At 37.9% G+C, this 23,361-nt stretch overlaps 6 protein-coding genes and 1 non-coding gene across 9 annotated transcripts; 4 read left to right on the top strand and 3 right to left on the bottom strand.

The window, feature by feature from the left end:
• Nucleotides 1-4: 4 nt before the first annotated feature.
• Nucleotides 5-3,885, top strand: LOC113722887 (uncharacterized). The gene is made up of 7 exons (XM_072059609.1): nucleotides 5-685; nucleotides 915-955; nucleotides 2,143-2,200; nucleotides 2,452-2,545; nucleotides 2,908-2,992; nucleotides 3,073-3,138; nucleotides 3,331-3,885. The coding sequence occupies exons 1-7, from the start codon at nucleotides 565-567 to the stop codon at nucleotides 3,442-3,444; spliced, it is 579 nt and encodes a 192-aa protein (XP_071915710.1). The 5' UTR covers nucleotides 5-564; the 3' UTR covers nucleotides 3,445-3,885.
• A 298-nt stretch (nucleotides 3,886-4,183) lies between these two features.
• Nucleotides 4,184-4,264, top strand: TRNAL-AAG (transfer RNA leucine (anticodon AAG)). Its single transcript has one exon. It is a non-coding gene; the product is annotated as a tRNA-Leu (tRNA).
• Nucleotides 4,265-4,307: 43 nt separating this feature from the next.
• LOC113722885 (large ribosomal subunit protein bL27c) lies at nucleotides 4,308-6,324 on the top strand. Its single transcript, XM_027246108.2, has 3 exons — nucleotides 4,308-4,904; nucleotides 5,765-5,866; nucleotides 5,953-6,324. Exons 1-3 carry the CDS (start codon nucleotides 4,605-4,607, stop codon nucleotides 6,139-6,141), a joined length of 591 nt encoding a protein of 196 aa, XP_027101909.1. The 5' UTR covers nucleotides 4,308-4,604; the 3' UTR covers nucleotides 6,142-6,324.
• A 195-nt stretch (nucleotides 6,325-6,519) lies between these two features.
• Nucleotides 6,520-8,801, bottom strand: LOC113722886 (protein transport protein Sec61 subunit gamma-1). 2 transcript variants are annotated; one of them, XM_027246110.2, is made up of 3 exons: nucleotides 8,548-8,793; nucleotides 8,161-8,298; nucleotides 6,520-6,715 (listed from the first exon to the last, which is right to left on the bottom strand). In XM_027246110.2, the coding sequence occupies exons 1-2, from the start codon at nucleotides 8,639-8,641 to the stop codon at nucleotides 8,183-8,185; spliced, it is 210 nt and encodes a 69-aa protein (XP_027101911.1). In that variant the 5' UTR covers nucleotides 8,642-8,793; the 3' UTR covers nucleotides 6,520-6,715; nucleotides 8,161-8,182. The 2 variants fall into 2 exon arrangements, with proteins under 2 accessions (XP_027101911.1, XP_027101912.1); XM_027246111.2 differs by having other exon boundaries at nucleotides 6,646-7,928; nucleotides 8,548-8,801.
• A 2,899-nt stretch (nucleotides 8,802-11,700) lies between these two features.
• On the bottom strand, nucleotides 11,701-13,990 carry LOC113722884 (uncharacterized). The gene is made up of 4 exons (XM_027246107.2): nucleotides 13,715-13,990; nucleotides 13,316-13,380; nucleotides 12,623-12,821; nucleotides 11,701-12,529 (listed from the first exon to the last, which is right to left on the bottom strand). The coding sequence occupies exons 1-4, from the start codon at nucleotides 13,847-13,849 to the stop codon at nucleotides 12,167-12,169; spliced, it is 762 nt and encodes a 253-aa protein (XP_027101908.1). The 5' UTR covers nucleotides 13,850-13,990; the 3' UTR covers nucleotides 11,701-12,166.
• A 2,435-nt stretch (nucleotides 13,991-16,425) lies between these two features.
• On the top strand, nucleotides 16,426-18,152 carry LOC113722881 (peroxidase 55). The gene is made up of 3 exons (XM_027246106.2): nucleotides 16,426-16,783; nucleotides 16,995-17,186; nucleotides 17,388-18,152. The coding sequence occupies exons 1-3, from the start codon at nucleotides 16,547-16,549 to the stop codon at nucleotides 17,961-17,963; spliced, it is 1,005 nt and encodes a 334-aa protein (XP_027101907.1). The 5' UTR covers nucleotides 16,426-16,546; the 3' UTR covers nucleotides 17,964-18,152.
• A 449-nt stretch (nucleotides 18,153-18,601) lies between these two features.
• On the bottom strand, nucleotides 18,602-22,920 carry LOC113722883 (protein NUCLEAR FUSION DEFECTIVE 4-like). Of its 2 annotated transcripts, none has more exons than XM_072058896.1 (3): nucleotides 22,175-22,920; nucleotides 19,605-20,539; nucleotides 18,602-19,493 (listed from the first exon to the last, which is right to left on the bottom strand). In XM_072058896.1, the coding sequence occupies exons 1-3, from the start codon at nucleotides 22,511-22,513 to the stop codon at nucleotides 18,986-18,988; spliced, it is 1,782 nt and encodes a 593-aa protein (XP_071914997.1). In that variant the 5' UTR covers nucleotides 22,514-22,920; the 3' UTR covers nucleotides 18,602-18,985. The 2 variants fall into 2 exon arrangements, with proteins under 2 accessions (XP_071914997.1, XP_071914998.1); XM_072058897.1 differs by having other exon boundaries at nucleotides 19,605-22,010; nucleotides 22,175-22,305.
• Nucleotides 22,921-23,361: the final 441 nt, after the last annotated feature.

Here is a 23,361-nt window from a genome sequence, read left to right as displayed (position 1 = left end):
AGCTCTGGCGCTTTTTTTTTTTTTTCCTTCGATCTTACATGTTGCCAAACATGTCGATAAGGGTTGATTCAAGATCTCTCCTAACTCATCTTTCTGTTGTAGATATTCATTTCCATATTACTACTGGGATATTTTTTTCTTAATGTCGCTTAAAGAAACAGAGAAGGGGGAATTTTTTATTCAAAAAAAAAAACTAGAAAATCAAAAGAGTACCAGAAGGAAGCTAATAATATATGTCAGGATGGACTAGCGGACCACGTTGCACCAGCCGGTTATTGAATTGAATGCTTTTTTTTTTTGTCGGTTGGGGTTGGATTGTGGAGTGACTTGTGAGGCGTGGCTGGAGAAGGGCATTTCATCCGCCAAGAAGACGCTGGCTCTGGCGGTAGATAGGTACTGGCAGCTGTTGGAGGGGATTGATTTCCTTCCTCCTCAGTCCTCCCTATTTCCCTCACTCACAACTACTGACATCTGAGAAGCCTGTTACTAGTGATTAGGTGCTCCCCATTCTCGTTGCCCCACCAGCATTCTCAAATATCAAAAGAGAGGCAAAATCGACGGACAATGTCAATCCCAGTCCCAGTTCCAGCGAGTGGTGCTGCCGCTTATCAGAGCTCCGGCATGCTATCCAGAGATCAATTACTTCACCTTTTTGACCGTTTCTCCTTTCTCACCTCCCGCCCCGGTACGTGCCAAGTCGACCACTGCCAAATTCCCAACTGCTACCAACGCATCACTTTCTTCACTTTCACGAATCACTCCCTCCTGCCTCTATGCTTCCATCACCTCTCTACTCTTCATTTTATATACTCTCTTACGCGGAGCCTTGGTCTGCTTTGGTTTATCATTCATGTTCTTGTTGCTCAGTTATACTAGTCGTATGTTTTTACCGTGTCTATGTGGGGCTATTTCAGATGTCAAGAAAAGGATAGCTGAAGCCGTCCTTGACAAGCAGGTAACTATGGCTTCTCATCTGATGCCGATTCTTGACTTCCTTTGCTATTTATTAATTTTGTGTTTGGGGATTTAGTTCTCGGAAAGGAGGAATCAATACACCCCAAAAAAAAAAAAAATTATGTTCATCCTTGCCGCCAACTCTAGATTGAGCGGAAAAGTTTGGATCTGATTGAACTTTTTGGTCTTTGGTAAAGTTTGCATACAAAAGCATAAAACCCCTTTGAAATGAAGTATCAATGAATTGATTTACTCTGTGGTGAACCCCCTTATTAATAAATTAATTGAATGCTTTCTCGCGGTGGTGATTCCTGCCAGCAGTTTGACTGTCATGTTACACAGAGTATACTGTGATGGTACAAAAACCTGATTCCATGAACCATATAACCAATAGGAACCTCATCTGCAATCTGCAGTAAAAAGTGATGGATGGCACTTAACTTGGTTGAGCTTTGAAATCCTTATTTCATTTGATCCTTCCTGAGTAGTTGTGACTTGTCACTGCTATCGATTTTCTGGTATGACTGTTTGGGGATTTTAATTGCGGTACATATGATTGCCCTTGTTGACCTGCAATGTTACACAAGCAGGTCTCCTCCTGCCACACAAAAAGTGACTGCTTTTGCAACACAACTAGATGCTTCATTTATTGATTGATTTATTTAAGGGATGATATCTATTTCGAATGTTGCTTCTCATTGTTATTCATATGAAAGATGACAACACTCTTTTTCATTCTTGTAGCTTGTGGATCTGTTAGAAACTTCAAATGATAACTCTTAATAAACTCATCATCATGAAGTACAAATGAAATTTATTTTTTTCCGATAATGCATTAACTCATCATCATGAAAACAATTTGTCTTTTTTCGACGAGGTAGGAGATTGTAATTAAGGTTTCTTTTTACTCTATATTCTAGCTAGGGGGTTCTTGATTTTCAATTCTAGGTTAAGCTAGTACAAGTGACAATGGCATGCCAACTCTGAATATATACAACTAGTCCTTATCAGCATATTTGAAGTCTTTACTACCATAAAATACTTTAGTTTTGATTCTATTGCTGAAATAAATTCAGTTAAATAAAAATACTGATCAGACTTCTCATTTTATTCTTTTTTGTTTTGAATTCTCATTTTATTCATTAGTTCCAGTGGCCCAATCCTATTGTATGTATTCACTATCTGCAGGAAGCTGTTGCTGTAACCACCACGATTCAGGAGGAGATATTTCTGGAAATGGGAATTGGTGAGTTTGTCTTAAATGTGAGGAGTATTGAGCAATAAGTTCTTATTCTTGTCGCCTCATTGCAATTGATCAGTTCTAAATCTTAACAAACTCTCGGTAGTAGGAATTACTTTTATGTGTCTCGTTGGTTGTCTTTAAGTATTGCCCTTTGGCACTGTCCATGTAACAAAATGATTATAATTCAATCATCAAGTTTTGATACATGCACAAGTCCTATGATGGTGTATGATCCATCTTTCTTGAAATTGCAGACCCAAGATTTGGTCTTGCTTGCCTTGGGAAAGTAAATGTGGCTTATGAGAGTGATCAAGATTTAATGATCCAATTTTATGGATTTGTTGCAAAGTAAGCTCTCTCTATCTCTCTCTGTGAGTGTGTGTGTTTTTTTGTGGAGGGGGGGGGGATGGGGAGAGGGGGTGAGGGAAGGCATGGTTAAAAGTTCTATCAAAAGTTTATGATATCATTTTGGTGCTTGTGCTTGGATGAAACAAACTTCAGTTGATGCCTATCCATTGAAATCTTGAAAACCTGTTGAATAAACATGTACATGACAATTTTGTACTTATCTTTGGAGGAGACTTAATGAGTTCAGTTCTTTGACTGCTAAGGAGCCTTATGATCATAATTCTGAGTGGGGGAATGATCAATCAATCAATTTTTGATGAGAAATTTATTTGTAATGCTCTAACACCCATGCAAATTGAAAGGGAAGAGATGGCTTGTGAAGAGGCTGAGCTTGGACCAGAAAAATTTGCAGAAAGAATGCATATGCAACATAAATTACAAGAGCAGGTGAAGATTCTTTGACTTTTAGTTAGAATCCACTGGACAAAATGATTTTACAGAAACGTGAGGCTTAATACTTTTTGCAGCAACTGGAGATGCTAAAATACATGCGCAATTTTCATCTAGATGACCAGTCTGCAGTCCTGGAGAAGGTACGACTTGAACTCTTATATAAGCTATTGTTGCTTAACCACGATTCTTAGCTTGATATTTGGTAAGGTTGACTGTAATCAACCTAAAGTCATGCAGGTTTGAAATCCTTTGGAGATGTAAATCCTCTTCATTTGCATAAAACTTTATATTTATCTGCTAAGTGCCATTTTTTTTTTTTGGGGGTTCTGTAGATTCAGCAGCAGATGGAGAGAGCCAATTTTGAGATAGAGGCATCAATTTTGTCTGAGGAACAGATTCAAGACATAGTTCGAAGGAGGGTATCGCCTGTTTTCCAGCTCAGATAGCCTAGTTGATCCAAATAGCTCCCTTCTTTTGGTTGTTCGAAATAGCCTAGTTGGTCGACATTGTTCAAAGGAGGGTATTCCTTGTTTTGCTTGGGCTGGAGGGTGGTTGTTGTTTCTTTTTTTTTTTTGGTTTTGTGCTGTATTTTTGGTTGCTTAAGACCGACAGCCTAGTAATCCTCGTGTATTTTTTTTTTAAACTATCTTAACCTATTCCTACTAATATTTTATGGGGAGGGGAAGCCTAAACAGAGACTGGTTGCACTAGTACAGTCTCTCTGTATATTTTAAGAATAAGAAGCACTATGATTTTTGTGTGATGTGTTAGGCGGGGTTTCAACTCTTGACTTGATGCACAAAAACAAAGGAGTTGTTCTTGATGATTGGATTAAGCTCAATAGTTAAGCTTCGTGTCGATTGTGGCATGCTGATTTTGGAGTAGCATTTGAATTTGTCTTCCTGTCAATCTTCTTGTACTATGAACAATGACTTTTGCCTTTTTGAGGAATCGACTTTGATCGAAGTAATGCCTCTAATGAAGTGAAAAAAACCAGATAATTAGCAGTAAAACGGGATCCTTCCTTAACTCTTTATTTGCGAGAAGGGAAAAAGAATCAAAGCAGTTTTAGTGCCCCCTAGCTGATTGATTTTGCTCGCCGCCGAATGTTGCCTTGGCGGTCGTTTTTTTGGATTGAAAACGTCATTTAAATACATAGGAAAATTTAGAGAAGATGAGCAAGGCGTGGAGATGGCCGAGTTGGTCTAAGGCGCCAGATTAAGGTTCTGGTCCGAAAGGGCGTGGGTTCAAATCCCACTCTCCACAGCGCTCTTCTATTTTGGGTGGGTGGCGTTTTTTCTTCATTTCGGTTTTATTTTATTTTGGTCCGGCTCTCTATTGAGAAGCGATAAGGTTTCAATATCCATCGGTCATTTTTTCCCCCTTCCCTCCTCCGCTCCCCTTTCAACGTAGGATTGCCATTGGAGCTGCTGCTTCTGCTGCATATTTTCTTCCCCAGTAGACCGTAGGTAATTGCAAGTAGATCCCTAAAAACTCAACCACATAATTGCTGCTGCTGCGCACAGAAATTGGCTAGAAGTTCCTAAACCCTGACTAATTTTTTTTTTTCCCTTTTAACTCGAGAAATTGTGGATTTGGCGGAGTAATGGCAGTGGCTAGCATGAGTTTGGATTTAGTAGTAGGGTTTAGAGGGCTATCACTAGGTTCCAGCTCATCGTCGTCATCCACTTTTCTCAGAGGAGACTTTGGAACCATTCACGTCCCTCCCAAGGTCACCGTCTCATTTCCATTGAATGCTCCGTTGACGATTGAGTCCGCTCACAAGAAAGGTGCCGGAAGCACCAAGAACGGACGAGACTCCCCCGGCCAACGCCTTGGTGTTAAAATCTACGGCGATCAACTTGCCAAGCCCGGCGCCATCATCGTCCGTCAGCGCGGTACCAAGGTGCGTGTATCTTTTTCCCCCATGTTCCTACTCTTAAATCTGATTCTTTCTACATTTGGCTTATGATTCCTAATTGCTAGCATGCATTTATACTGAATTACTTAGGAAGGCATAACTTTGCTTTCTGCAATTACTCTTATGCTGAAATGTATGTAGATGCCTGTTTCTAGCTGCCATTCCTTCCCCATTTATTTTTTCAAGACGCACTCTGCTTGCTATCCTCAACTCTGCGTTCAAGTACCTACCTTTCTTATTTTCTCAATTAGGATATTAAATTGAGAGATCATGCTCAAGTAAGGTAGCCATGACATCCTGGTTCCTGGTATATAGACTCTTTTGAGTCCTCCTCATTCCCCTTTCCACTTGTAAGCCTTGGAGTCTCCCTCAGTCGCTTGGGACTGGGGGGAAAATATTGCAGTTGATTTTGTTGAGTGTGCTGGGAATAGAACAACTTCCCAAAGTAAGATCTTTGCTAATCTTCTGGAGTCAAGAAACCATGGACCAGTTAGTATATGGTGAGTCTTTTATATATGATCTCCGCCACTATAAATTGATCACTGCATACAGGAAGGCAATAAGGAAGATCTTGAAAAGCTCAATGTTGATAAGCATTGTAGAGATACAAACCCTCTCAGCATAAAGTTAATGAAAAGTCTACAAAATCTGAGTTTTTATTAATAATTTATTTATGGTAATGGAAAGTTTGACTAGATGTTGGAATGACAGATACTGGGATGGTTTGCCTCTCCGGGGTGTTGTGTTCTTTTTGCTTCTAATTGATGCGCACAGCCTGTTTCTTTGGCCTATTTCAATTGCTCAATTCCTTCTACACCGCTTGACCTTTCTCCTTGTAATTTCAGTTCCATCCAGGAAAGAATGTTGGAATCGGCAAGGATCACACGCTATTTTCCTTGATAGATGGACTCGTTAAATTTGAGAAGTATGGGCCAGATAGGAAAAAGGTCATACTTCAGCCATAATGCTCCAACTTATAGCAAGTTAGTTCAAACTTTAGCATGATCAATTTTTTCTGTTTGTTAACTTATAGGTGAGTGTTTACCCGCGGGAATTGCAACCTGAAAATGCTAACAGCTACAGGGCACGAAAGAAAGAGTCCTTCAGATTACAGCGTGAGCGAAGGAAAGCCAGAAAAGAAGCCAGAGAAGCGAATCTCATGGAGCCAGAGTTGGTACTTGCTTCAATTGGTGAAGCCTCAGAAACAAATCCAGTTTGTTGACCTTGATAATTTGGCTTATTAATTTGAAATTAAGCTCTTGATGTCCTTGTAATCCAGAATCATGATCTGGACATTTGCATTAGCTTTGTTTTTCCTTCGTCTTTGTTGTACTGCTGAATTTGATCAAGGAAGTACAAATCTGCTGAATTTCATCTCCCTATCAATACATTCTGGCTTCCTTAACATGTACAGATTTAACAGAAATCCATGTTGAAGAGTTTCTTTGCAAGCACACGAGACCTTATGGAGACAGGTTATGGGATTGTAACTCTCCAAGAGAACAGTTGGGCATGATCCCTCGTCTTGTTCCAAATTTTTGCACGTATCTCAAGTTAATCAACGGAGGTAAATGCTGAACTGACAGTAGTAGAATAAGTGTGATGAACAATATAAACTTGATTTGATCAAAGCTATTTGTTCAGCATCAAAATGCTACTGATATCAATCAAAAAGTCTGGTATTCAGTTAAAGAGAGAAAGAGTGGCTACTCAGGCACAAAGCATCTTTTGTGTGTCACCAACTGGCTGCTCTTGTAACCTTAGAGAGTGTTTGCTTGCTATCGCATCCAGACAGCCTGCAAATTGCAAAGGTACCAGTTAATCGACACTGCAAAATCAGTTGGTTATGTAGGAAAATACAAACACCGATGTACTTGAATGACGTGTATGGAACAATTAATGGGGGAAGAAAGAAAATGATCCTTGCTTCTCTTCACATCTAGTGTTCTTCATACAAATTTTGCCCAACTGTGATGGAAGTGTCACACCCTACGGTATGCATAAATCTATTTTCTTCCCTATGAGTTCTAGTTTCAATGAGAATGCTAGTTCTTACTGTTCATATATTATGATATGAATATACCACACCACTTCGTTATGTATGGATGATGAGGATTCCATTGATACAGAGCCAATTCCAATAGACTTATTGGAATTTGCCCAATTGACACATATGAAGGAATTAATGTTGGACTTACAGGATCCTTATCAATTCATGCGACGATTAGCCATTGGGGATCAATTGATTCTTTCCGGAGAATTAGATAGTCTTCCTGAACAGGCTGTTTATTTGGTAGGTAATATCGATGAATCTATCACGAAGGTTATGAACTTAGAAATGAAGAACAATTTGAAGAAATGACCTTAAATCTTTGTGAGCTGCGGCTAAAGTTGCAAAAATAAGAGCTTGAATACCACTTGTAAATATTCCAAGGAGCATGACAGGTATAGAAACCACTAAAGGTACTAAAGAAACAAGAACAACAACAACCAATTCATCAGCTAAGATGTTTTCCAAAAGTCGAAAACTAAGCGATAAAGGTTTTGTGAAATGAAGTCAAATTTGGAGCATTCCAAAAAATTGGGGATCCAACTATAACATATTACATGCAAAATTGAAGGAGGTGCAAAACATAGAAACTAAATTTAGAAATACAAAGGAAAATATATAAATGAAACACAAGCTATTGGACGTAGAGATTTCCATCCCGACTTCCCATTGACTAAATCAAGGTAACTATTAAAAGGTAATCCACTTAATTTGATATTGGTGGCACAGTGAAATAATAGATGAACGCCAAATGCAGTATACATTTCAACCATCAACAATGTAAATATCTTATTATGCAACATTAAATCAGCACATTTTTGGAAAGATATATGGCAAAGACAAGGAAGACATCCAAACGCATAGCTGTAATATGTATAACTTGAATCCATCTTCAGTGGTAACTGGTCTGCTGTTTTCCACCTCGAAAATTTTCTTGCTTGCAGTGTGCATCAACATAACTGAAGACAAGATTTACAGGGTCTAACCTCAGACAGGGGAGCAAATTGGCAGAATCCCTTTTATAACTCAACCCGAAAAAAAAATGCAAATTAAGTAGGAAAACTAAATAGTGAGCCAATCCCATAAAATAGCCGTAATTTATCAGATGCCAGTAATGTTAATAGGTGACACCAATAATAACAATGATGATGATGCTGATAAAAAGAGTGAATTATGGGAGAAACAAAATACCCAGATCTGTGGGGAAAGAGAGTCAGGCAGATCCGACGATGATGTTATTGATGGGGATGAAGATGAGCTTGACGAAGAATCCAACGAATCCCATCACCACGAATCCTATCGCTGTACGCACCGCAACCTTGGAAAATTCTACACCACTCGGCAGCAGAGAAAAGAAGTGGGTGAAAGCCTTTCTAAACAATAAAATACAGTATCATCCCCCCAATCAATTGAGTTCTAAACCATGTTGAGAACTTATCATCAGATCCATCCTCGTCCAACTTACGACAAACGAAAAAGAAAAAAAAAAGTCTAACATCTTAAGATACAGTGCTACTCCGTGTGCAGTAATTTTCAAGCAGGAAAGTATTGTTAAACAGATATAGTACTAGTTGATACCTTTGCGGTCGGGCTTGTGGCAGCGCTTGACCAGACGAACGCTGTCCTTGGCGAAATCCCTCAGCGGATCGAAAACTGAATCCAACGCATCCATTCTTTTTTCCTCCCTTTTGTTTGGCAGCTACTCTCTCTCTTCTTCTGTGCCTTTGCCTTCGGCTGAAAATCTCAATCTGTCTGCACTAGCTCACAAGAAAACCAAAATGACCTCCCTCTTCTTAGAAGAAGTTAAAAGCCCCCCGTACCGAGCAAGTGTTTGATATCTCATTGTTTTAAATAATATTTTATTTGAATTATAAATATATTTTTTATTATTTTTTATTATTTTTTATTTTATATATATCACATTATAAAAATATTATAATAATTATTTTAAATAATACCCCATCCAAATAAATTACTTTACTGGAAGGAAGAGGAGGCAGAGTGGGGATGGCGTGCGTCTGCTTCCCTTTTAATGTCGTGTTGCGTAGAAAATTGATTGGCCCTACTCCTTATTCTAAATTTTCTTTTTCCCGTCAATTCCGTCCAAAAAAAAAAACTCATCAATCTGACGCTTAATTTGTCTTCGAACAAATTTCCCAATATGCACAAGCATTCAATTTTACGGACGCTAATCTATCTATATCTATATAAATTTGAGAAGGGATTTTTAGCAACAAGCATTCACAAACCTTCCCACTCTCAATTCTATTTTTCTAACATTTTACATTTAATTTATTTCGTAAAAAATATCATAGGTACGTTACATCTCCACGTTTCCCTCAAACAAGAAGTTAACTCCAACTAACACTCCCACGTTTCCCTCAAATAAGAAGTTAACTCCAACTAACACTCCTCACCCACCTTCCTACTACAATAAATATTTTCGCAGATCATCTCCATGAAGGCAAGGTATACTGGTTTCAAAATATATATGTAATTCCGGCAGATCTTAAATATCGGCTTGCACCACATTAGTACCAATTATCATTTGGAAACAATACGAATATAGTGAATATTTTAGATGATTGTGGAATCATACCTCGTTTCAAGTTTAATCTGGTCAAACTAAGAGATACAGAACAACACATGGACAATGATTTGCAATTGATAGGTATTTCATTCTTAATTAACCATACTTCTATTTAAGTTGTATATTTGAACTGGTATTGCTTATACTATTTGATCTTTTGTAGATGTAATTGGTTTAGTTGTATCTGTTAGTTCACACTATCAAACATCTATCAATGATAAAACCAAGTGTGACATACTTTTAGTTGACAAAAGGTTAGTTAATAGATTCAATATCTTTAAAATATTTTATATTCTCCAAATTTTGATTTATACTTACCAAAATTCTCTAAATGAAGTTTGACAGTAGTTCGGTTGACTTTATGTGATAAATTTGCAACTGATGATGGTGAACACTTGCCTCAAACTGTTACAAAACACAATGTTTTGCTAGCCTATGGTATTTGTGTGAGAAATTATAAAGGTAATTCAATTTATTTTTCACTTTATTTTATTTTATTTTTATAGTTTTTCAATAATATAGCACATTGTGTAGGACCGTCACTTTATACTATTCGAGCAAGCAAATTGTATGTCAATTATTACTTGGATTTTGCTCAATACCTACACAGTTGGTAAGTTTTACAAATATCAAAATATTAAATTATTAATAATATTTCATACCCTTACGAATATTTATTTGAAAAATTTGCAGGTTTGAGAATGATAAATATGCTCAGAAATTAGTGACGTGGTTGCGGTCATGCAATTTTACAATGTCCCAAGCATTGTTGATATTAAATGCTAAGAGAATATCGATATCCGAATGTGCAGTTCTACCTACGTTACAATCCCTCTCAATTAATTAAGTAATGAACAAGTATCTACATGTAGTTTCGAATTAATAATTGTAATCTATACATTCTTTGGATCGTTTTAGGTTAAATATTTTCGGATACTTGCTTACATTCAAAGTATCAACATAGATAATATGTTCCATGAGTTATGCAAAAATTGTGGACAACTATGTTAATCTCATTTTGTAAAAATGGTGTGTATACATTGTAATGATGTAGTCGACATTATTGTCAGGTAATTATTTTCATATATTTTGAATTTTAATATAATTTTTTGCATTATACATCATAATTTTTTTTGTAACAGATACAATGTTAATATAGAAGTTAGAGATTCCAGTGGTAACCTATACTTCACTCTTCAAGACAAGCATGCACAATTCATGTTTCGTTGTAATGTTTCTTATCTTAGAGATTTAAAAACAAAGGTATACATTATTTATATGTATATATTTTTATATAATATTATTTACAAACTGTCTAAAACAAAATATAATTTTGAATTATGTATGCTTTTAATTGTCAGGAAAATAGAGGTGCATTGTTCAACCAACACATTAATTCATGCAAAAATCGTGCATTCTCATTTATAGTACGAACTTCACAAAAATCAACAGAATTAATTAAACCCCCAATACTGGCGTTCGTACTCAGAGGTGATTGGTATGAATAATGTTCACACCTTCGTAGAAGATTATCAAATCAAAGGCAAAATGTTTGTAAGTATTTCATTTACTTATCAAATTAAGTATTCAATTATATTTAATTGGACCCTTATTTCGCTCAATTTACGATATAGACTTCTATTTTTTTTCAGGATCCAATATTTATCAAAGTGATAATTTATAAATAACGGAGATGTTTTATCATATATTGAACTATTGTTACAAAGTTTCATTTTTTTAAATATACTTTCATGTGCCCGTGATTATAATATTTTACTTTTTTTAAATTTCTCCATAGATTGTAATTTTTTAAAAAAATATAATATACTGTGCGTAGCACGGGCATTTATACTAGTGTATGTAAATGTAAATAATACCCATATCCGTCCCTTGATTTGGTCACCTGATGAGTAGTAGAACCGTAAAATAATGGAGTAATACTTGAAAGCTAATTTGAGACTTGCATTGGATACGGGTACATCAACTAAAAAATATATTTTCAATTACATTCTTATTATCTTATTAACTAATAATACATCAACTAGCTTCTTTTTTTCTTTTTTCTTTTTTTAACTCGCAGACATAAATTAATATTGCAAAAAGTACACTAATTATTCCAAATAATTTTTCAAATATTCTGCTATCCAACAAGATTAGATTATCTCCAGCGGGAAAATCGAATACAAAGGCGGAGTCTGAGATTTTATATCAGTCCACGATTACAAATGGAGTTAAAAAGTCCTTTGTGTGTCTTGTGTCTGTCTCAGAATAGCAGCCAATTAGTTAGCGAAGTGGGAGTAGTACTAGTAGATGGCCATTTCTCTCAGTGAAGCAAAGTCAAATAGCACTACATAACTTCACAGAAGATCCCACCTCCGAAGGAAATGAACGAAGCCCATGCATGCAAGCAAACTCCAGTCTCGGCGAGTCCTACTACTGCATTCCAGGCTGTCGCAGCCATACTTGAATTGCCGTCAAAAGAGGATATAGATACCTTTATCCTTCAATTCTACACAACCAACTCGAAAATAGAGGCAAATCATGCCGTTGTCGACAAATCATGCCGTTGTCGACCAACAGACTCGTAATCAAAAGGGGATTCCGCCTTTAACTCCTTCTGGCAGAAGACTCTGGTTCCTTCGCCTGCCGAACAGCCCGAGGAACAAATGTCAATCCACGATTATGGCGGCGGCCAAAACTTATGGATGAGGGGGAGTCAGAAGTGCTCAATTTAGAGACAGCTGAAACAAGGTTGTCCATCGTGTCTTCCTCCATTTGCATAGCTCTTGAAGCAGCCTCTTTCGTTCCGAATGCTTGTTTATGCTGGTCTTTTTTCCTTTGTTTCTTTGATGGATGGGCCTTCTTGAAGAACTCAAACGAAGTCGGAAATTTATGCTTATCAACCAAATGTTGTTGCCGACCTTTGTAGCTCTTCAGCTTTAGACCACAACCTTCGACAAGACATTCATACTATCGTGCCAAAGAAAACAACACTTGTTGTCAATAGTTTGTGACGAACATATTGCAAGGTAAGCAGATACATTCCTTTGAGCAAATATTTACCATTGCAAAACCACGGGCGACTTTTGCCTGAAAGAAAGAATCATGAACTTCAGAGACATGAATGCTTAGCAGGCGTGACGTAGGATAAACCCTTGAGCAGACCGAACAAGCTGCAGAGTGCCGTGAAGTATAGTGATCTTCAAACTCATCCAAAGATCTCAAATGTGCGCCACAACCAACAAGTGGGCAGTATAATTTACTGTCAATAACCGGAAAACAATGAAATTAGCATGCGTATGATCAGACAAGTCGTGTCTTAGAAAAGGTGCATTCAGATACCCTGAAGTGCGTGGTGCATTCAATTTCAGATAACTGAAAGTGCACCAAGGTAATCTGAAGTGCGTTATATGCATGATTAGATGCTCCATACCATCTTAAAGGAGCAGTGGCAAGACCAAGAAAATCCAGCTTCTATACATTCTTTCGCATGGGAAACTGGTAATCTACTCTTTGTTTTATGCTAAAAGGGCATGGCGTAAAGAAAAGAATACCGGTGAATAGAAGCTACCATTCATAGGAGGGAGGAGGAGGGAACATCAGGAATGTGGAAAACATTATTGAAAAAAAATCTGTGTTAACAGTCCCAATGGCAGAGCCAAGTCAATCTAGTGTAATGATGGATTTATGGTCTAGGTAGGTAGGCAAACAAATGCATTTTCAAACACACACAAGTTAGGTGGCAGAACAACTAACCTGCTTTCTTCATCTTCCATATTGCGAAACTGCAGCTTCTCTTCTTCGGTCAAATCCAATGCAACCTGGATAAATAACAAAATACTGGTCCATTCACAAACTTTCATATTTCTTCTTCTTCGATCGAAAGCCGAAAATTGGAGTCATCATAAACATCCTCACCCAACATAAACATAAGCATCACAGATTCCCTTTAACATATAAAAATTAAGACACGAATCTCCCCACCCCCACCCTCCCCAAAAAATCCCCAAAAAAAAAAACTTTTGGACACCAGGTCAGAATTAAGCTGAATCTAATTCAGTATTTGCAGGCATGAAATAATCACACGATTACATTCATCATCTCCCAATCCACGAATATGCTAATTCATGCATCTGAAAGTCGAAAGAAAATTACCTGTTTGGCAAGGAGCTCTCTTTCGACGTTGCCGGCAGCGAAGAATGAAGATTCCGGGTCGAACCGTCGTCTAATCGGACTCCAATACGGAAACTTAAGTTGATCTTCTCTGCTTACTTCTACCTCCGTCGCCATTTTCACTTTAAGAACAATCTAATGATTTTGCCCTCCTTCCACTTCAAAATATTGGAAAAGGTTTTTGGTTGGGGTGTTTGGGGGACAGAAGATGTAACCATCACTGGATTTCAATGTCGGTTGGGCTTTGACAAATTTTAACTTGGCCGAAAACTGCCAGGTTTTCTTCTTAACCTTGGGCTTTTCAATGTTAGCATTGGGCTAACGACGTGAGCATCCGAGTAGTTACTACATACATGTAATTTTTTCTTGGAAGGCTTTACAATACTACGGACAATATACTTGGAGCCTTTGACGAAAAAAAAAATTTATTATTTTTTTTGTTTAAGCAAATGACAACTATCATCATCATCGGCAAAGCATAAACAGAGGAATACAAAATTCCAATATAGAATTCAGATTGGACATTCATCTCTTTAGCCATGGATGTCTAGGGGAGGGGGAGCCGACGAGATTTTTGCGTCGGAGGAAGCCACAATTAAGTGGCAATATGGGAGGTCAAGGGTTGTTGGCGGTGTCCTTCTTAGCATTGAAGGCCTATTTTAACTTTGAAAAAAAAACACTCTCCTTTTTTTTTTTAAATGAAGTTCCAATATCCCAAGCATGCATCAAGTGGGGTCAATTGACCCTACTTAACTTTGAAAAAATTAGTTCTTAGGCTTAGGAAATTTAGAAAATTTTAAAGTTGCATCTTATTTGATCCCACTATATTTTATCAAATTCTCTTTCCTATATACATTGACCCCAAAAAATTGAAAATTCATAATACGTACCATCACAATAATTTTGAATTTATTGCAAATTATCTATGAAAGTTAGCTCAAGAATAAATTCATCTAAAATTTCCAAACACAAGGGTTGAACTTTCTTGAGTAGAGTGAGAAAACCAATTCGTCTAATCATTTTTTTTGTCAAACTTCAAAGTCTTCAAAAACAAGAATTATTCAAGTGAATGGTAAATTTTTTATTTATAATACGAAATTAAGTTATTATGATTTTTATTTATAATAGGGTAAAGATAAATTTTATAAAAGAAACCCTATAATAGATCAAGTTGATGGTGATTCGCAGATTATTTTAAAAAAATCAAGAGGTTCAGTTACTTACATTGAAAAAGATGCATTTAACAAAATTGATAATGAATTAATTTTGCAACATTTTTTTTTAAAAAAAAAAAAAAAAAGAGAGAGTACTCGTAGGGTATAATTATAACATGTATATAATCTTAGTAGTGTTTATTTTTTTAAAAATAAATTTTACTGTACTAAAATTTGATCCCACTTACTGTGGGGTCTTGGCTCCGCCCCTGATCTTGGTGTTACATTATTGTTCTTAAATCCTCCAGATAGAGTTGAGCAGTTGTTACCAGCTCTTACAATTGCACAGTAGGCTAATCTTCGATAGTCAAGGTCTTGTTTGGATTTTTTTAAATTAAAATTTTACATTTTTTATGAATGCATTTTCCAATCACCATTTTTTACTTCTCGACCTCAGCATGTTATAATTGGACTAAGCCAAATAGGCAGTCACAAGTGCCTCGCTATGCTTATTAATTTAACATTTTTAATGCAGGAGGATAATAGAGTTTTAGTATCACTTTTACCTGTTGCGTTCTGACCCAATCGAATCGAGGAATTATAAAAAAAAAACAAACAAAACAAATTTTTTTTTTTAAAAAAAAAAAAAGAAGAAGAAGAGATGAAAAGCAGGTCTCGGAAGATATCAGTCCTAAAAATTAGAATTGGGATGCAGTGACCAGGAAGTTACACCACACGAGGCCGTGACAAGGCTTTGGAGATTGGAGTATGAACGCGTGGCCGTGGAAGTCGTTGCGATTTCATTTTGAAGCAGTTGTTACTTGTTAGTACTTAAAAATTGAAGCTAAAATTCTACTTGTCACTGTTGTCAAATTACTAGTATAAATTATGACCCGTGAAAATGAAGTCTCGAGTCAGCGCCTCTCTCTCTCTCTCCATACATACACACACACACAGTCACTACCAATGCTCCATGTATAATAATACTCCGTACGTATATTCTTGGTAGTTGGTGGTGCATGCATGGTATATTAGCACCCGAATGCACTTAAACAATTGGCATGACCGACATTTAGTATGAGGTATCTATCAATCAAGAACGTTAGCAACAAGAACAAAAACAAAATGGATCTTGTTGCTGATGATTGCAAGCAGGATTCGTTACAACGTCGTTTTCTCCGGCCTGAAGAACGAGTTTTGGGCAAAGGTAAACCCAATAGTCTCTCGCCAATGTACTAAATTTTACTAGTAGTAGTTGAAAGGATCAAATTTGACTATGAAAAGTAAACTCAACTAGACGCTGAAAACTTCCAAGATCAGAAAAACAACTACGCTTTCTTGCTGAAAGATAAGAATTGTTTGAGGAACCGGTCAGGGTTGAATCGAACAGGCGATTCAGGGAGGGTTACTGGCTATAATAATAATAATGTTTTAACGGTTGACTTAAAAGAAGCTATAATAATGTAATTAAATTCTTGAAGAGTACCACCACAAACCAACAATCTACTATTAATAAGTTAACCAAGTAGTAATTTCTTAGTATGTCATTGAGATTTTAGCGTGGCCATCCCGCATCTCTCCTCCTCCTCCTATTGGTTGTTTCTATCCGCAGCACCACCACCACCACTACCAGTTCATATATATATACACATATATATAAATGAGACTTCTGAATCGAGGAAGACAACAAAATATGAAGTCTATTTTTGGAGTCTTGCTTGTCTTGATGGTGATGAGTATTGGAGAGGCGGAATTAAAGGAGAACTTCTACAGTTCCAGTTGCCCAAATGTGGAAAGCATAGTGCTGCAGGCAGTGAATGCCAAGTTGGCTGAGACTCAGACATTTACTCCGATTCCAGCTACTCTTCGTTTGTTTTTTCACGACTGTTTTGTCGAGGTAATTGCTATTAGTACTTGCTACTATATACGTACTTGCTAGTTGACTTACTACTACTACTACTAATATACTGGTAAGTATTCAACTGGTGATTTAGCTGCTTGAGCCATCTCTCCATCTTCAGCTAATCCAGTTTCAAACAAATGAAAAAATTAAGAAATTATTAATGGAATACATTAATTTGTTTTTGAGTTTTTTTCTCTGCTGCCAGGGGTGTGACGCCTCTGTTCTCATAGCTTCACCAAATGGAGATGCAGAAAAAGATGCTCCTGATAATCTCTCCCTCGCTGGAGACGGTTTTGACACCGTTTTCAAGGCCAAGCAAGCCGTGGAGGCTGAGTGCCCTGGGATAGTTTCATGTGCTGACATTTTAGCCATTGCTGCGAGAGATGTTGTAGTCCTGGTAAAAAAAAAGCAAGCGCTTTTTTTTTTTTTTTCTCAAAGTTTTTAACTAATTCACCCCCCTGCAAGGCTGCAACCAGTCACATCAATCGCAGGCTAATAGTTTGCTTCCGCAGCTCGTAGTCTTACAGAATCCTGATGATGAACTTACTTTGGTTTCAAAGATTTGCACGTGTAACCAGCTATCTGATGATCTCTTCAGGCTGGATGCCCTTCGTTCAGTGTAGAATTGGGACGTCGTGATGGATTGATTTCTGCGGCATCCCGAGTTGCGGGAAATCTGCCAGAACCCACTGATGATGTCGACCAACTGACCGCCCGCTTTGCCGCCAAAAATCTTAGCCAGTTGGACATGATTGCACTCTCGGGTGCTCACACCATCGGCTTTTCTCACTGCACTCGTTTTGCAAACCGCCTCTACTCCTTTACCCCTTCCAACCCCATCGACCCTTCCCTCGACCCAAATTATGCCCAGCAGCTGATCCAGGAGTGCCCCCAAAATGTGGATCCCCAAATTGCAGTCAACTTGGATCCCACAACCCCAACCATTTTCGACAATGTTTATTACCAGAACCTCGTAGGAGGAAAGGGCATGTTCACTTCGGACCAAGTGCTCTTTACCCATCCATCAACTAAGCCTGCTGTAACCAATTTTGCCAATAGTCCTTCCCGCTTCAATGCTGCCTTCGTCGCAGCAATGAGAAACCTCGGCAGGGTCGGTGTCAAAACTGGCAGGCAGGGAGAGATTCGGAGGGACTGCACCACCTTCAACTCGTGACCATCCCCAAAAGTAAAACACAACCATTTGATTGAACTACAAAATCTGAAATAGTAACTCAGAAGTGGCCATTAGTAACTCAGACTGGAACAATGATAAGAACTGTGAAATAGTGAATGGAAGGAATGATCGCAGCATCTCTCTTTGCTCCCCATGGTTTGAAATAATATATCAGTATCCTTTGTTAAACCATTCCCATGCATGTGAGTGAGCCCATCTTCGTTTTTCAAGCCTGTCAGTGGGTGAAGTTCCAGCTAAATGACGTCCTTGTTCCTATTGACCCTAATTTCAACTGGTGTCTACATTAAAATTGGTTGGATGGCATATCATCCATCGATTACCATCATTGGGCATATTCCCATTTCACAAGGATTCCTAATGGAGATCAACAAGAAGGATATCCACAATGAAGTAGTACCGTTTGATTTAGCATAAGAACGACTGCTGCAACGGTAGTTATATTCCCTTCCCCGAAATGTTAACTGAGTTAGATATCCATTCTATCCGGCTATGCTACTAATTCTCAGAAAAACCCTGAAAGACGGATATTCAATTAGGATTAATCAGTTGTAATCCCACTTTCTCATAAGACTAAATTACCACTGGTACCAGCACAAAAATCTAAATAACTGAACATCTGAAGGCAAAGGACTTTCTTGGAGAACAGAAGCAGCTTGTGCATTAGTTCCAAACTGACTTGCACTCAAAGTACCGTTTCTCCCTCTTTATATATATATATTTTGGACATGATCTAATTTAAGTCTAAGAAAATCACACTGAAAAAACAAGAAGAAATCTGCACTGTCTGGTACTCGAAAAAGAATAACCAACTCCACCACAATGCTACTCAATAGCATAACAATGACACTAAGGCATCTACTTTCTTGCTTGCTGTGTCTGGGACGAGTGCACTGGAATACTTGCACAAATACATCTCGAAATACAAGTTGGAGAAGGTGAAATGCTTTACGAACTTGCATAGGGTACAGAGACTCTTCCTGTTCACATGCTTCATTGGCAAGTTATGTACGGGATTTTCCATACAAATTAGCATAGACAACCCTAGTCCGATACACGAGAATCATGCTCAGAAGAACTGCAATAACACAAAGTCCAGACATAATCATGGAAGTCAAGAAGAAGCAAATAGAACCATCACATTTTAAAGGCTCATCCAGAGAAAGAACGGTCGATAACAATGATCGTGCAACTTGTGGACCATGATGGTGCTCCTGGGCTTGCTTCTCAGCCTCTGTGTCATATATACTGCTGGCAATAATGCCTGAGAATACCAATGACCCAGCAGGGTTCGCAAGAGTCAGAAAGTTGTATAGAGCACCAAACTTTTTCAAGCCGAACAACTCTGAAGCAGCAGCCGGCACAATTGCCCAGTGGGCTCCATAGCCAAGCCCAACCAAAAGAGTTCCGACATACATATCCCCAGGCCAACCCATAGCAAAGATGAAATGTCCAATTGCCATTATGACTTGGGCAACAGCCATGGCGACTGGCCTTGGATAAGCATAGTCCCTGTTTTATTATCATGACAAGGTTGCATCAGGGGAAGAATTACTCAGAACAAAAAGGGGGGGGGGGGGTTCTTGCTTAACCTCCTGCAGAAGTGGACAAGAAGATTGTTACCTGACTATCTTTTCAGAAAAGTAACCACCACCAATGCGACCAAGGAAGTTCCAAATGCTGATCATGGAAACAAATACATGCGTGTTATCATACCCCAAAGACTGGCTCATCTGACCCAGATTATCAATCACAGTTAAACCAGATCCAGAACCCAAGAGAAGGGAGAAAAAGATAAGCCAAAAATCAGCCTTTATCAAGGCCTGGGTCAAGGTGAAATCTTCCCCTCTATGTGGGCCCCTTCTCCTCTTAACCCTTACAGCTCCTTCTGCAGCTGCTTGGGCTAGCTTGGCTTGAAGCTGGGCAATTCTCTTTTGCCTTTCTGAAGCTGGAAGCATATCTACTTCCCTAGGTTTTTCATCTTCAACTTCACTAAAAATGATTTCATGATTATCATTAGCAGATTTTCCAGGCTCTTGTTTTTCTGGCTCAGTTGGCAGAAGGGGATCTTCTGCTGGAACTCTTGGCTCTTCACAAAAGCTCAATACGACAGGGATTGCAACGGGAACTATGAGGAGTACAAATAGAATCAGTGTGAAGATTGTGATAACAGTGTGGCTCAGATCAATCAGATCTTCAACAAGCATTACCCCCATCAAGTAAGCAGCTAAAATTAGGCATATGCTATAGATGAAGGAGAAGCATAATCCATCAGTTGAGCGGATTTGTTTGTGACCGCCAACAGGCCTGACAATGAACATGAAAGCCAAAATCACCATTGCTGGTCCTACTGCAACCATAAACACGAGTGAAGCATGATCTGGGGAGTGGATGACAGCATATATTTGAGTTAAGATAGCACCACCCAAACCAGCAAATCCTTTTAGGATACCAACTACAGGACCACGACTTTTTGGGAAGTTTTGCACACATGATACTAGAGCTGCAGTATTAAAGTAGGTCTCACCATTTGTGCCGATGAATATCAGTATGCACATCTGAAATTTTTAAGGGGAAAAATGATTCACACCTAGTTGAGGTAGTCGATGAAAAAAATTTGAAAGTTTACTTAAGCATTAAAAAGAAACTATAAATTCAAACAGGATGCTTGTTATATTTCAGCTTATGAAACAAATGTGTCACCTCCAGATCAAGCAACCAGTTGGATCTCAGTCCAGTCATTCAACCAATGCTCATCTATCACAACCCAAAATAAGATGAATTCTACTGACAACTGATGTCTCTTTTTATGCAAAGTTATACAATTCATCCTCTTTACTTTGGACAAACTCCTTGTGGTGATTGAACATTTACTTGAACCCAAAAAAAAAAAAGATTAAACAGGTACGCTTATGAAAAAAGAGCAAAAGAGCTCATTTCCATCTTCAATGCATTTTCTAATTGAATTTTGTAATTTATGGGATTGAATCACCAATTATCTTCATAATTCATCTTTTTATGGCATTTAAATTTGGCAACGGATATTTCTTCCAATTCCACCAGTTTCTGTTCTTTGCAAAACTGGGAAATCTAATATATGTACCACAATCTCTTAAGCCAGAGCAATTCCAACATACAATGGGCAAAAGATTTACTTTTCATTAATATAATGCCAAAAGAAAACTTTCCATAGCATGGTTGCAGCAACCTGATAGAAAAGATACAAGACACTCATAATTAAAGGTATGTGCCATGACAGGAAAGGAAAAAGTATAATCATGGTCTTGTTTATAGTAAATTGTAATTGTTTCTCATCATCCAACAACTAACATTCTGCCACCAAAACAAATATTTTTGAGAGCAAAAGATTTTGAAAACATTAAGGGAAAGCAAAGAGAATGGTGCTCTAAAGCACTTTGTCAATGGCAATGTCCAGAAAGATTGGTATATGAACAGATAGACAATGCAGCTTCATGAGCGTATTAGGAAAGAGCCATTTTCCAGTCAAATGAACTTGTGATGCCCAATATCATAATTGACCAAACTTCACGTCAAGCAAAGTCCACGCCCTTTAGAGGATTTATCATTTACTACCATAATTTATGTTATCTATGAGAAATTTGTGGCTAATCATTGAGGCCAGCTATGGAATCCATCTCTGACAGAAACCAAAACAACGTGGGCGAAGAATTGTAGCAGAGAAGAGGAATTTTAAAAGAAAAAAAAAATCGCACGGTAGAAGGTAACCCCCACTCCTCAATCCCCGCATGCAGAACGCCCCAGGATATTCACCATCCAAAGCACAATCAATCAATGAAAGCAGGAAGAAAGCGGAATTTGAAGTAACGGTTGTTATCTTAAAAATGCCCAGCTTGAACAATTAATTGCACACGCAAGACTCCCGACTCGATCTCTGAGACAGATCAAAAGACAAAAAGATACATTCGCAGCTTCCATAATGGTGTGGTATCGACTATCTAATGAACGGTTCCAAAATCGTGTTTCGGTTGAGTTGAACGAAACAAGAACCTACCCACACCCAGTTGAAAGTTGATGCATTAGCTTCATATCAGATACGCTTAAATAAGATGAAAGAAATCAAACCAAGAGACTATTCGGGAACATCAAACAAGAGGTGAACGAATGAGAAATGAATTGGATGTTGATGATTGGAAAAAAAAAAAAAAACTCACAGCCCACAGCGGGAGCACAGGAACTCGACCGGTAATGATGAGCCAAACCCAACCGTATCCAACAAAATTCTGAACAGCACCAACAAGAAGGGCCCCCCATAGAGGCAATATCTCACACAAACTCCCAGCCAAGAATCCAACACTATCGCCGAGGTCCTTGGCCACCCCGAGCCTGGCAATCTGCCTCTGGTTGTAGTTTAAAGAGGTCTTTATGGTGGGTGATATGCTTCCGAACAGATACCCAATTCCAGCACAGGATTGAATCCACATTGCAGCCACAAATACCAGCCATCTATTATTGACGAACAAACCAAGCCTTTCTTTGAAAGAAACAACCATAATTCTTACTACTACTAATACTTTTCTGTCCAAGTCAACCTAGAATCCCTTTGGGTCTCTGTTAATGTTGTTGGGGAATATCTGTTGGTTGGTTGGTTGTGAGCACCACTTTCAATAGGGGATTTAATGCTTCTTTGGAGGTATTCAAGAAGGGATTTGATGCTTCGTTGGAGGTATTCAAGAAGGGAAAGTAAAAGAAGGCACTTTTTTTTTTGGCGTTGCTGGAAGGAGTTTCTTTGTTACTCTTTTAAAAATGGCTGAAAATTGCAGACCGGAGCATGAAAGCCGGGAGGGAAGAAGATAGAAGCTGATGACTCGACTCCAAGGATCAATATATTTAAGAAATGAGTGCACACTATAACCGCCAATATAATATTCTAGAAAGTATGAATTGCCATCGACACTGACAGCCCTGCCTATTTTATTGCGCCATAGTACTATTTTACTATTGTCATTTGTGACTCGCATTTGAAACCCGTCGGATTTTGGATAAATTATGGTATACCGCTCAAGCAAACAAATCGAGTTTAATTGACCAACTCCGTTTATCTAGTTGAATCTGTATATTCATTAGTCCCTAACACAAGTCTGTTTAGGATACCCCTCACCCTATATTAGGATAGAGTAGGTTTCTAATTATTTCACTGGACTCCCTTCAAATTATAAAAATTATACTAATCTTTCATGAGATTAATTATTTTGTAACATTTAAACTCAATCGATTCTATTGTTGCCCTTCATCTACTATATGATTTAATTAATTTAATAACAATCTACACAATAAAGAAATATACTAAATTTTGTTATTTATCATTAGAGATCAAATCATATATAGTATCAAAAAATAG

Source organism: Coffea arabica, chromosome 7e (genome assembly GCF_036785885.1).
Source record: "Coffea arabica cultivar ET-39 chromosome 7e, Coffea Arabica ET-39 HiFi, whole genome shotgun sequence".
Classification (NCBI taxonomy): Eukaryota; Viridiplantae; Streptophyta; class Magnoliopsida; order Gentianales; family Rubiaceae; genus Coffea; species Coffea arabica.
This window is presented reverse-complemented; position numbering and strand designations above follow the sequence as displayed.

Excerpts from the sequence above, each read along its gene's own strand:
- LOC113722884 (XM_027246107.2), bottom strand. The coding sequence starts at position 13,849 with ATGGCGACGGAGGTAGAAGTAAGCAGAGAAGATCAACTTAAGTTTCCG. Across the intron at positions 13,381-13,714 it reads GAGAGCTCCTTGCCAAACAG|GTTGCATTGGATTTGACCGA; the intron begins GTAATTTTCTTT and ends TTATTTATCCAG. Across the intron at positions 12,530-12,622 it reads TCGCCCGTGGTTTTGCAATG|TATGAATGTCTTGTCGAAGG; the intron begins GTAAATATTTGC and ends TTGGCACGATAG.
- LOC113722881 (XM_027246106.2), top strand. The coding sequence starts at position 16,547 with ATGAGACTTCTGAATCGAGGAAGACAACAAAATATGAAGTCTATTTTT. Across the intron at positions 16,784-16,994 it reads TTCACGACTGTTTTGTCGAG|GGGTGTGACGCCTCTGTTCT; the intron begins GTAATTGCTATT and ends CTCTGCTGCCAG. Across the intron at positions 17,187-17,387 it reads CGAGAGATGTTGTAGTCCTG|GCTGGATGCCCTTCGTTCAG; the intron begins GTAAAAAAAAAG and ends TGATCTCTTCAG.
- LOC113722885 (XM_027246108.2), top strand. The coding sequence starts at position 4,605 with ATGGCAGTGGCTAGCATGAGTTTGGATTTAGTAGTAGGGTTTAGAGGG. Across the intron at positions 4,905-5,764 it reads TCCGTCAGCGCGGTACCAAG|TTCCATCCAGGAAAGAATGT; the intron begins GTGCGTGTATCT and ends TTGTAATTTCAG. Across the intron at positions 5,867-5,952 it reads ATGGGCCAGATAGGAAAAAG|GTGAGTGTTTACCCGCGGGA; the intron begins GTCATACTTCAG and ends GTTAACTTATAG.
- LOC113722886 (XM_027246111.2), bottom strand. The coding sequence starts at position 8,641 with ATGGATGCGTTGGATTCAGTTTTCGATCCGCTGAGGGATTTCGCCAAG. Across the intron at positions 8,299-8,547 it reads CCACAAGCCCGACCGCAAAG|AATTTTCCAAGGTTGCGGTG; the intron begins GTATCAACTAGT and ends CGAGTGGTGTAG.
- LOC113722887 (XM_072059609.1), top strand. The coding sequence starts at position 565 with ATGTCAATCCCAGTCCCAGTTCCAGCGAGTGGTGCTGCCGCTTATCAG. Across the intron at positions 2,201-2,451 it reads ATTTCTGGAAATGGGAATTG|ACCCAAGATTTGGTCTTGCT; the intron begins GTGAGTTTGTCT and ends TTGAAATTGCAG. Across the intron at positions 2,546-2,907 it reads TTTTATGGATTTGTTGCAAA|GGAAGAGATGGCTTGTGAAG; the intron begins GTAAGCTCTCTC and ends GCAAATTGAAAG.
- LOC113722883 (XM_072058896.1), bottom strand. The coding sequence starts at position 22,513 with ATGGTTGTTTCTTTCAAAGAAAGGCTTGGTTTGTTCGTCAATAATAGA. Across the intron at positions 20,540-22,174 it reads CTGTGCTCCCGCTGTGGGCT|ATGTGCATACTGATATTCAT; the intron begins GTGAGTTTTTTT and ends TAAAAATTTCAG. Across the intron at positions 19,494-19,604 it reads TTTTCTGAAAAGATAGTCAG|GGACTATGCTTATCCAAGGC; the intron begins GTAACAATCTTC and ends ATAATAAAACAG.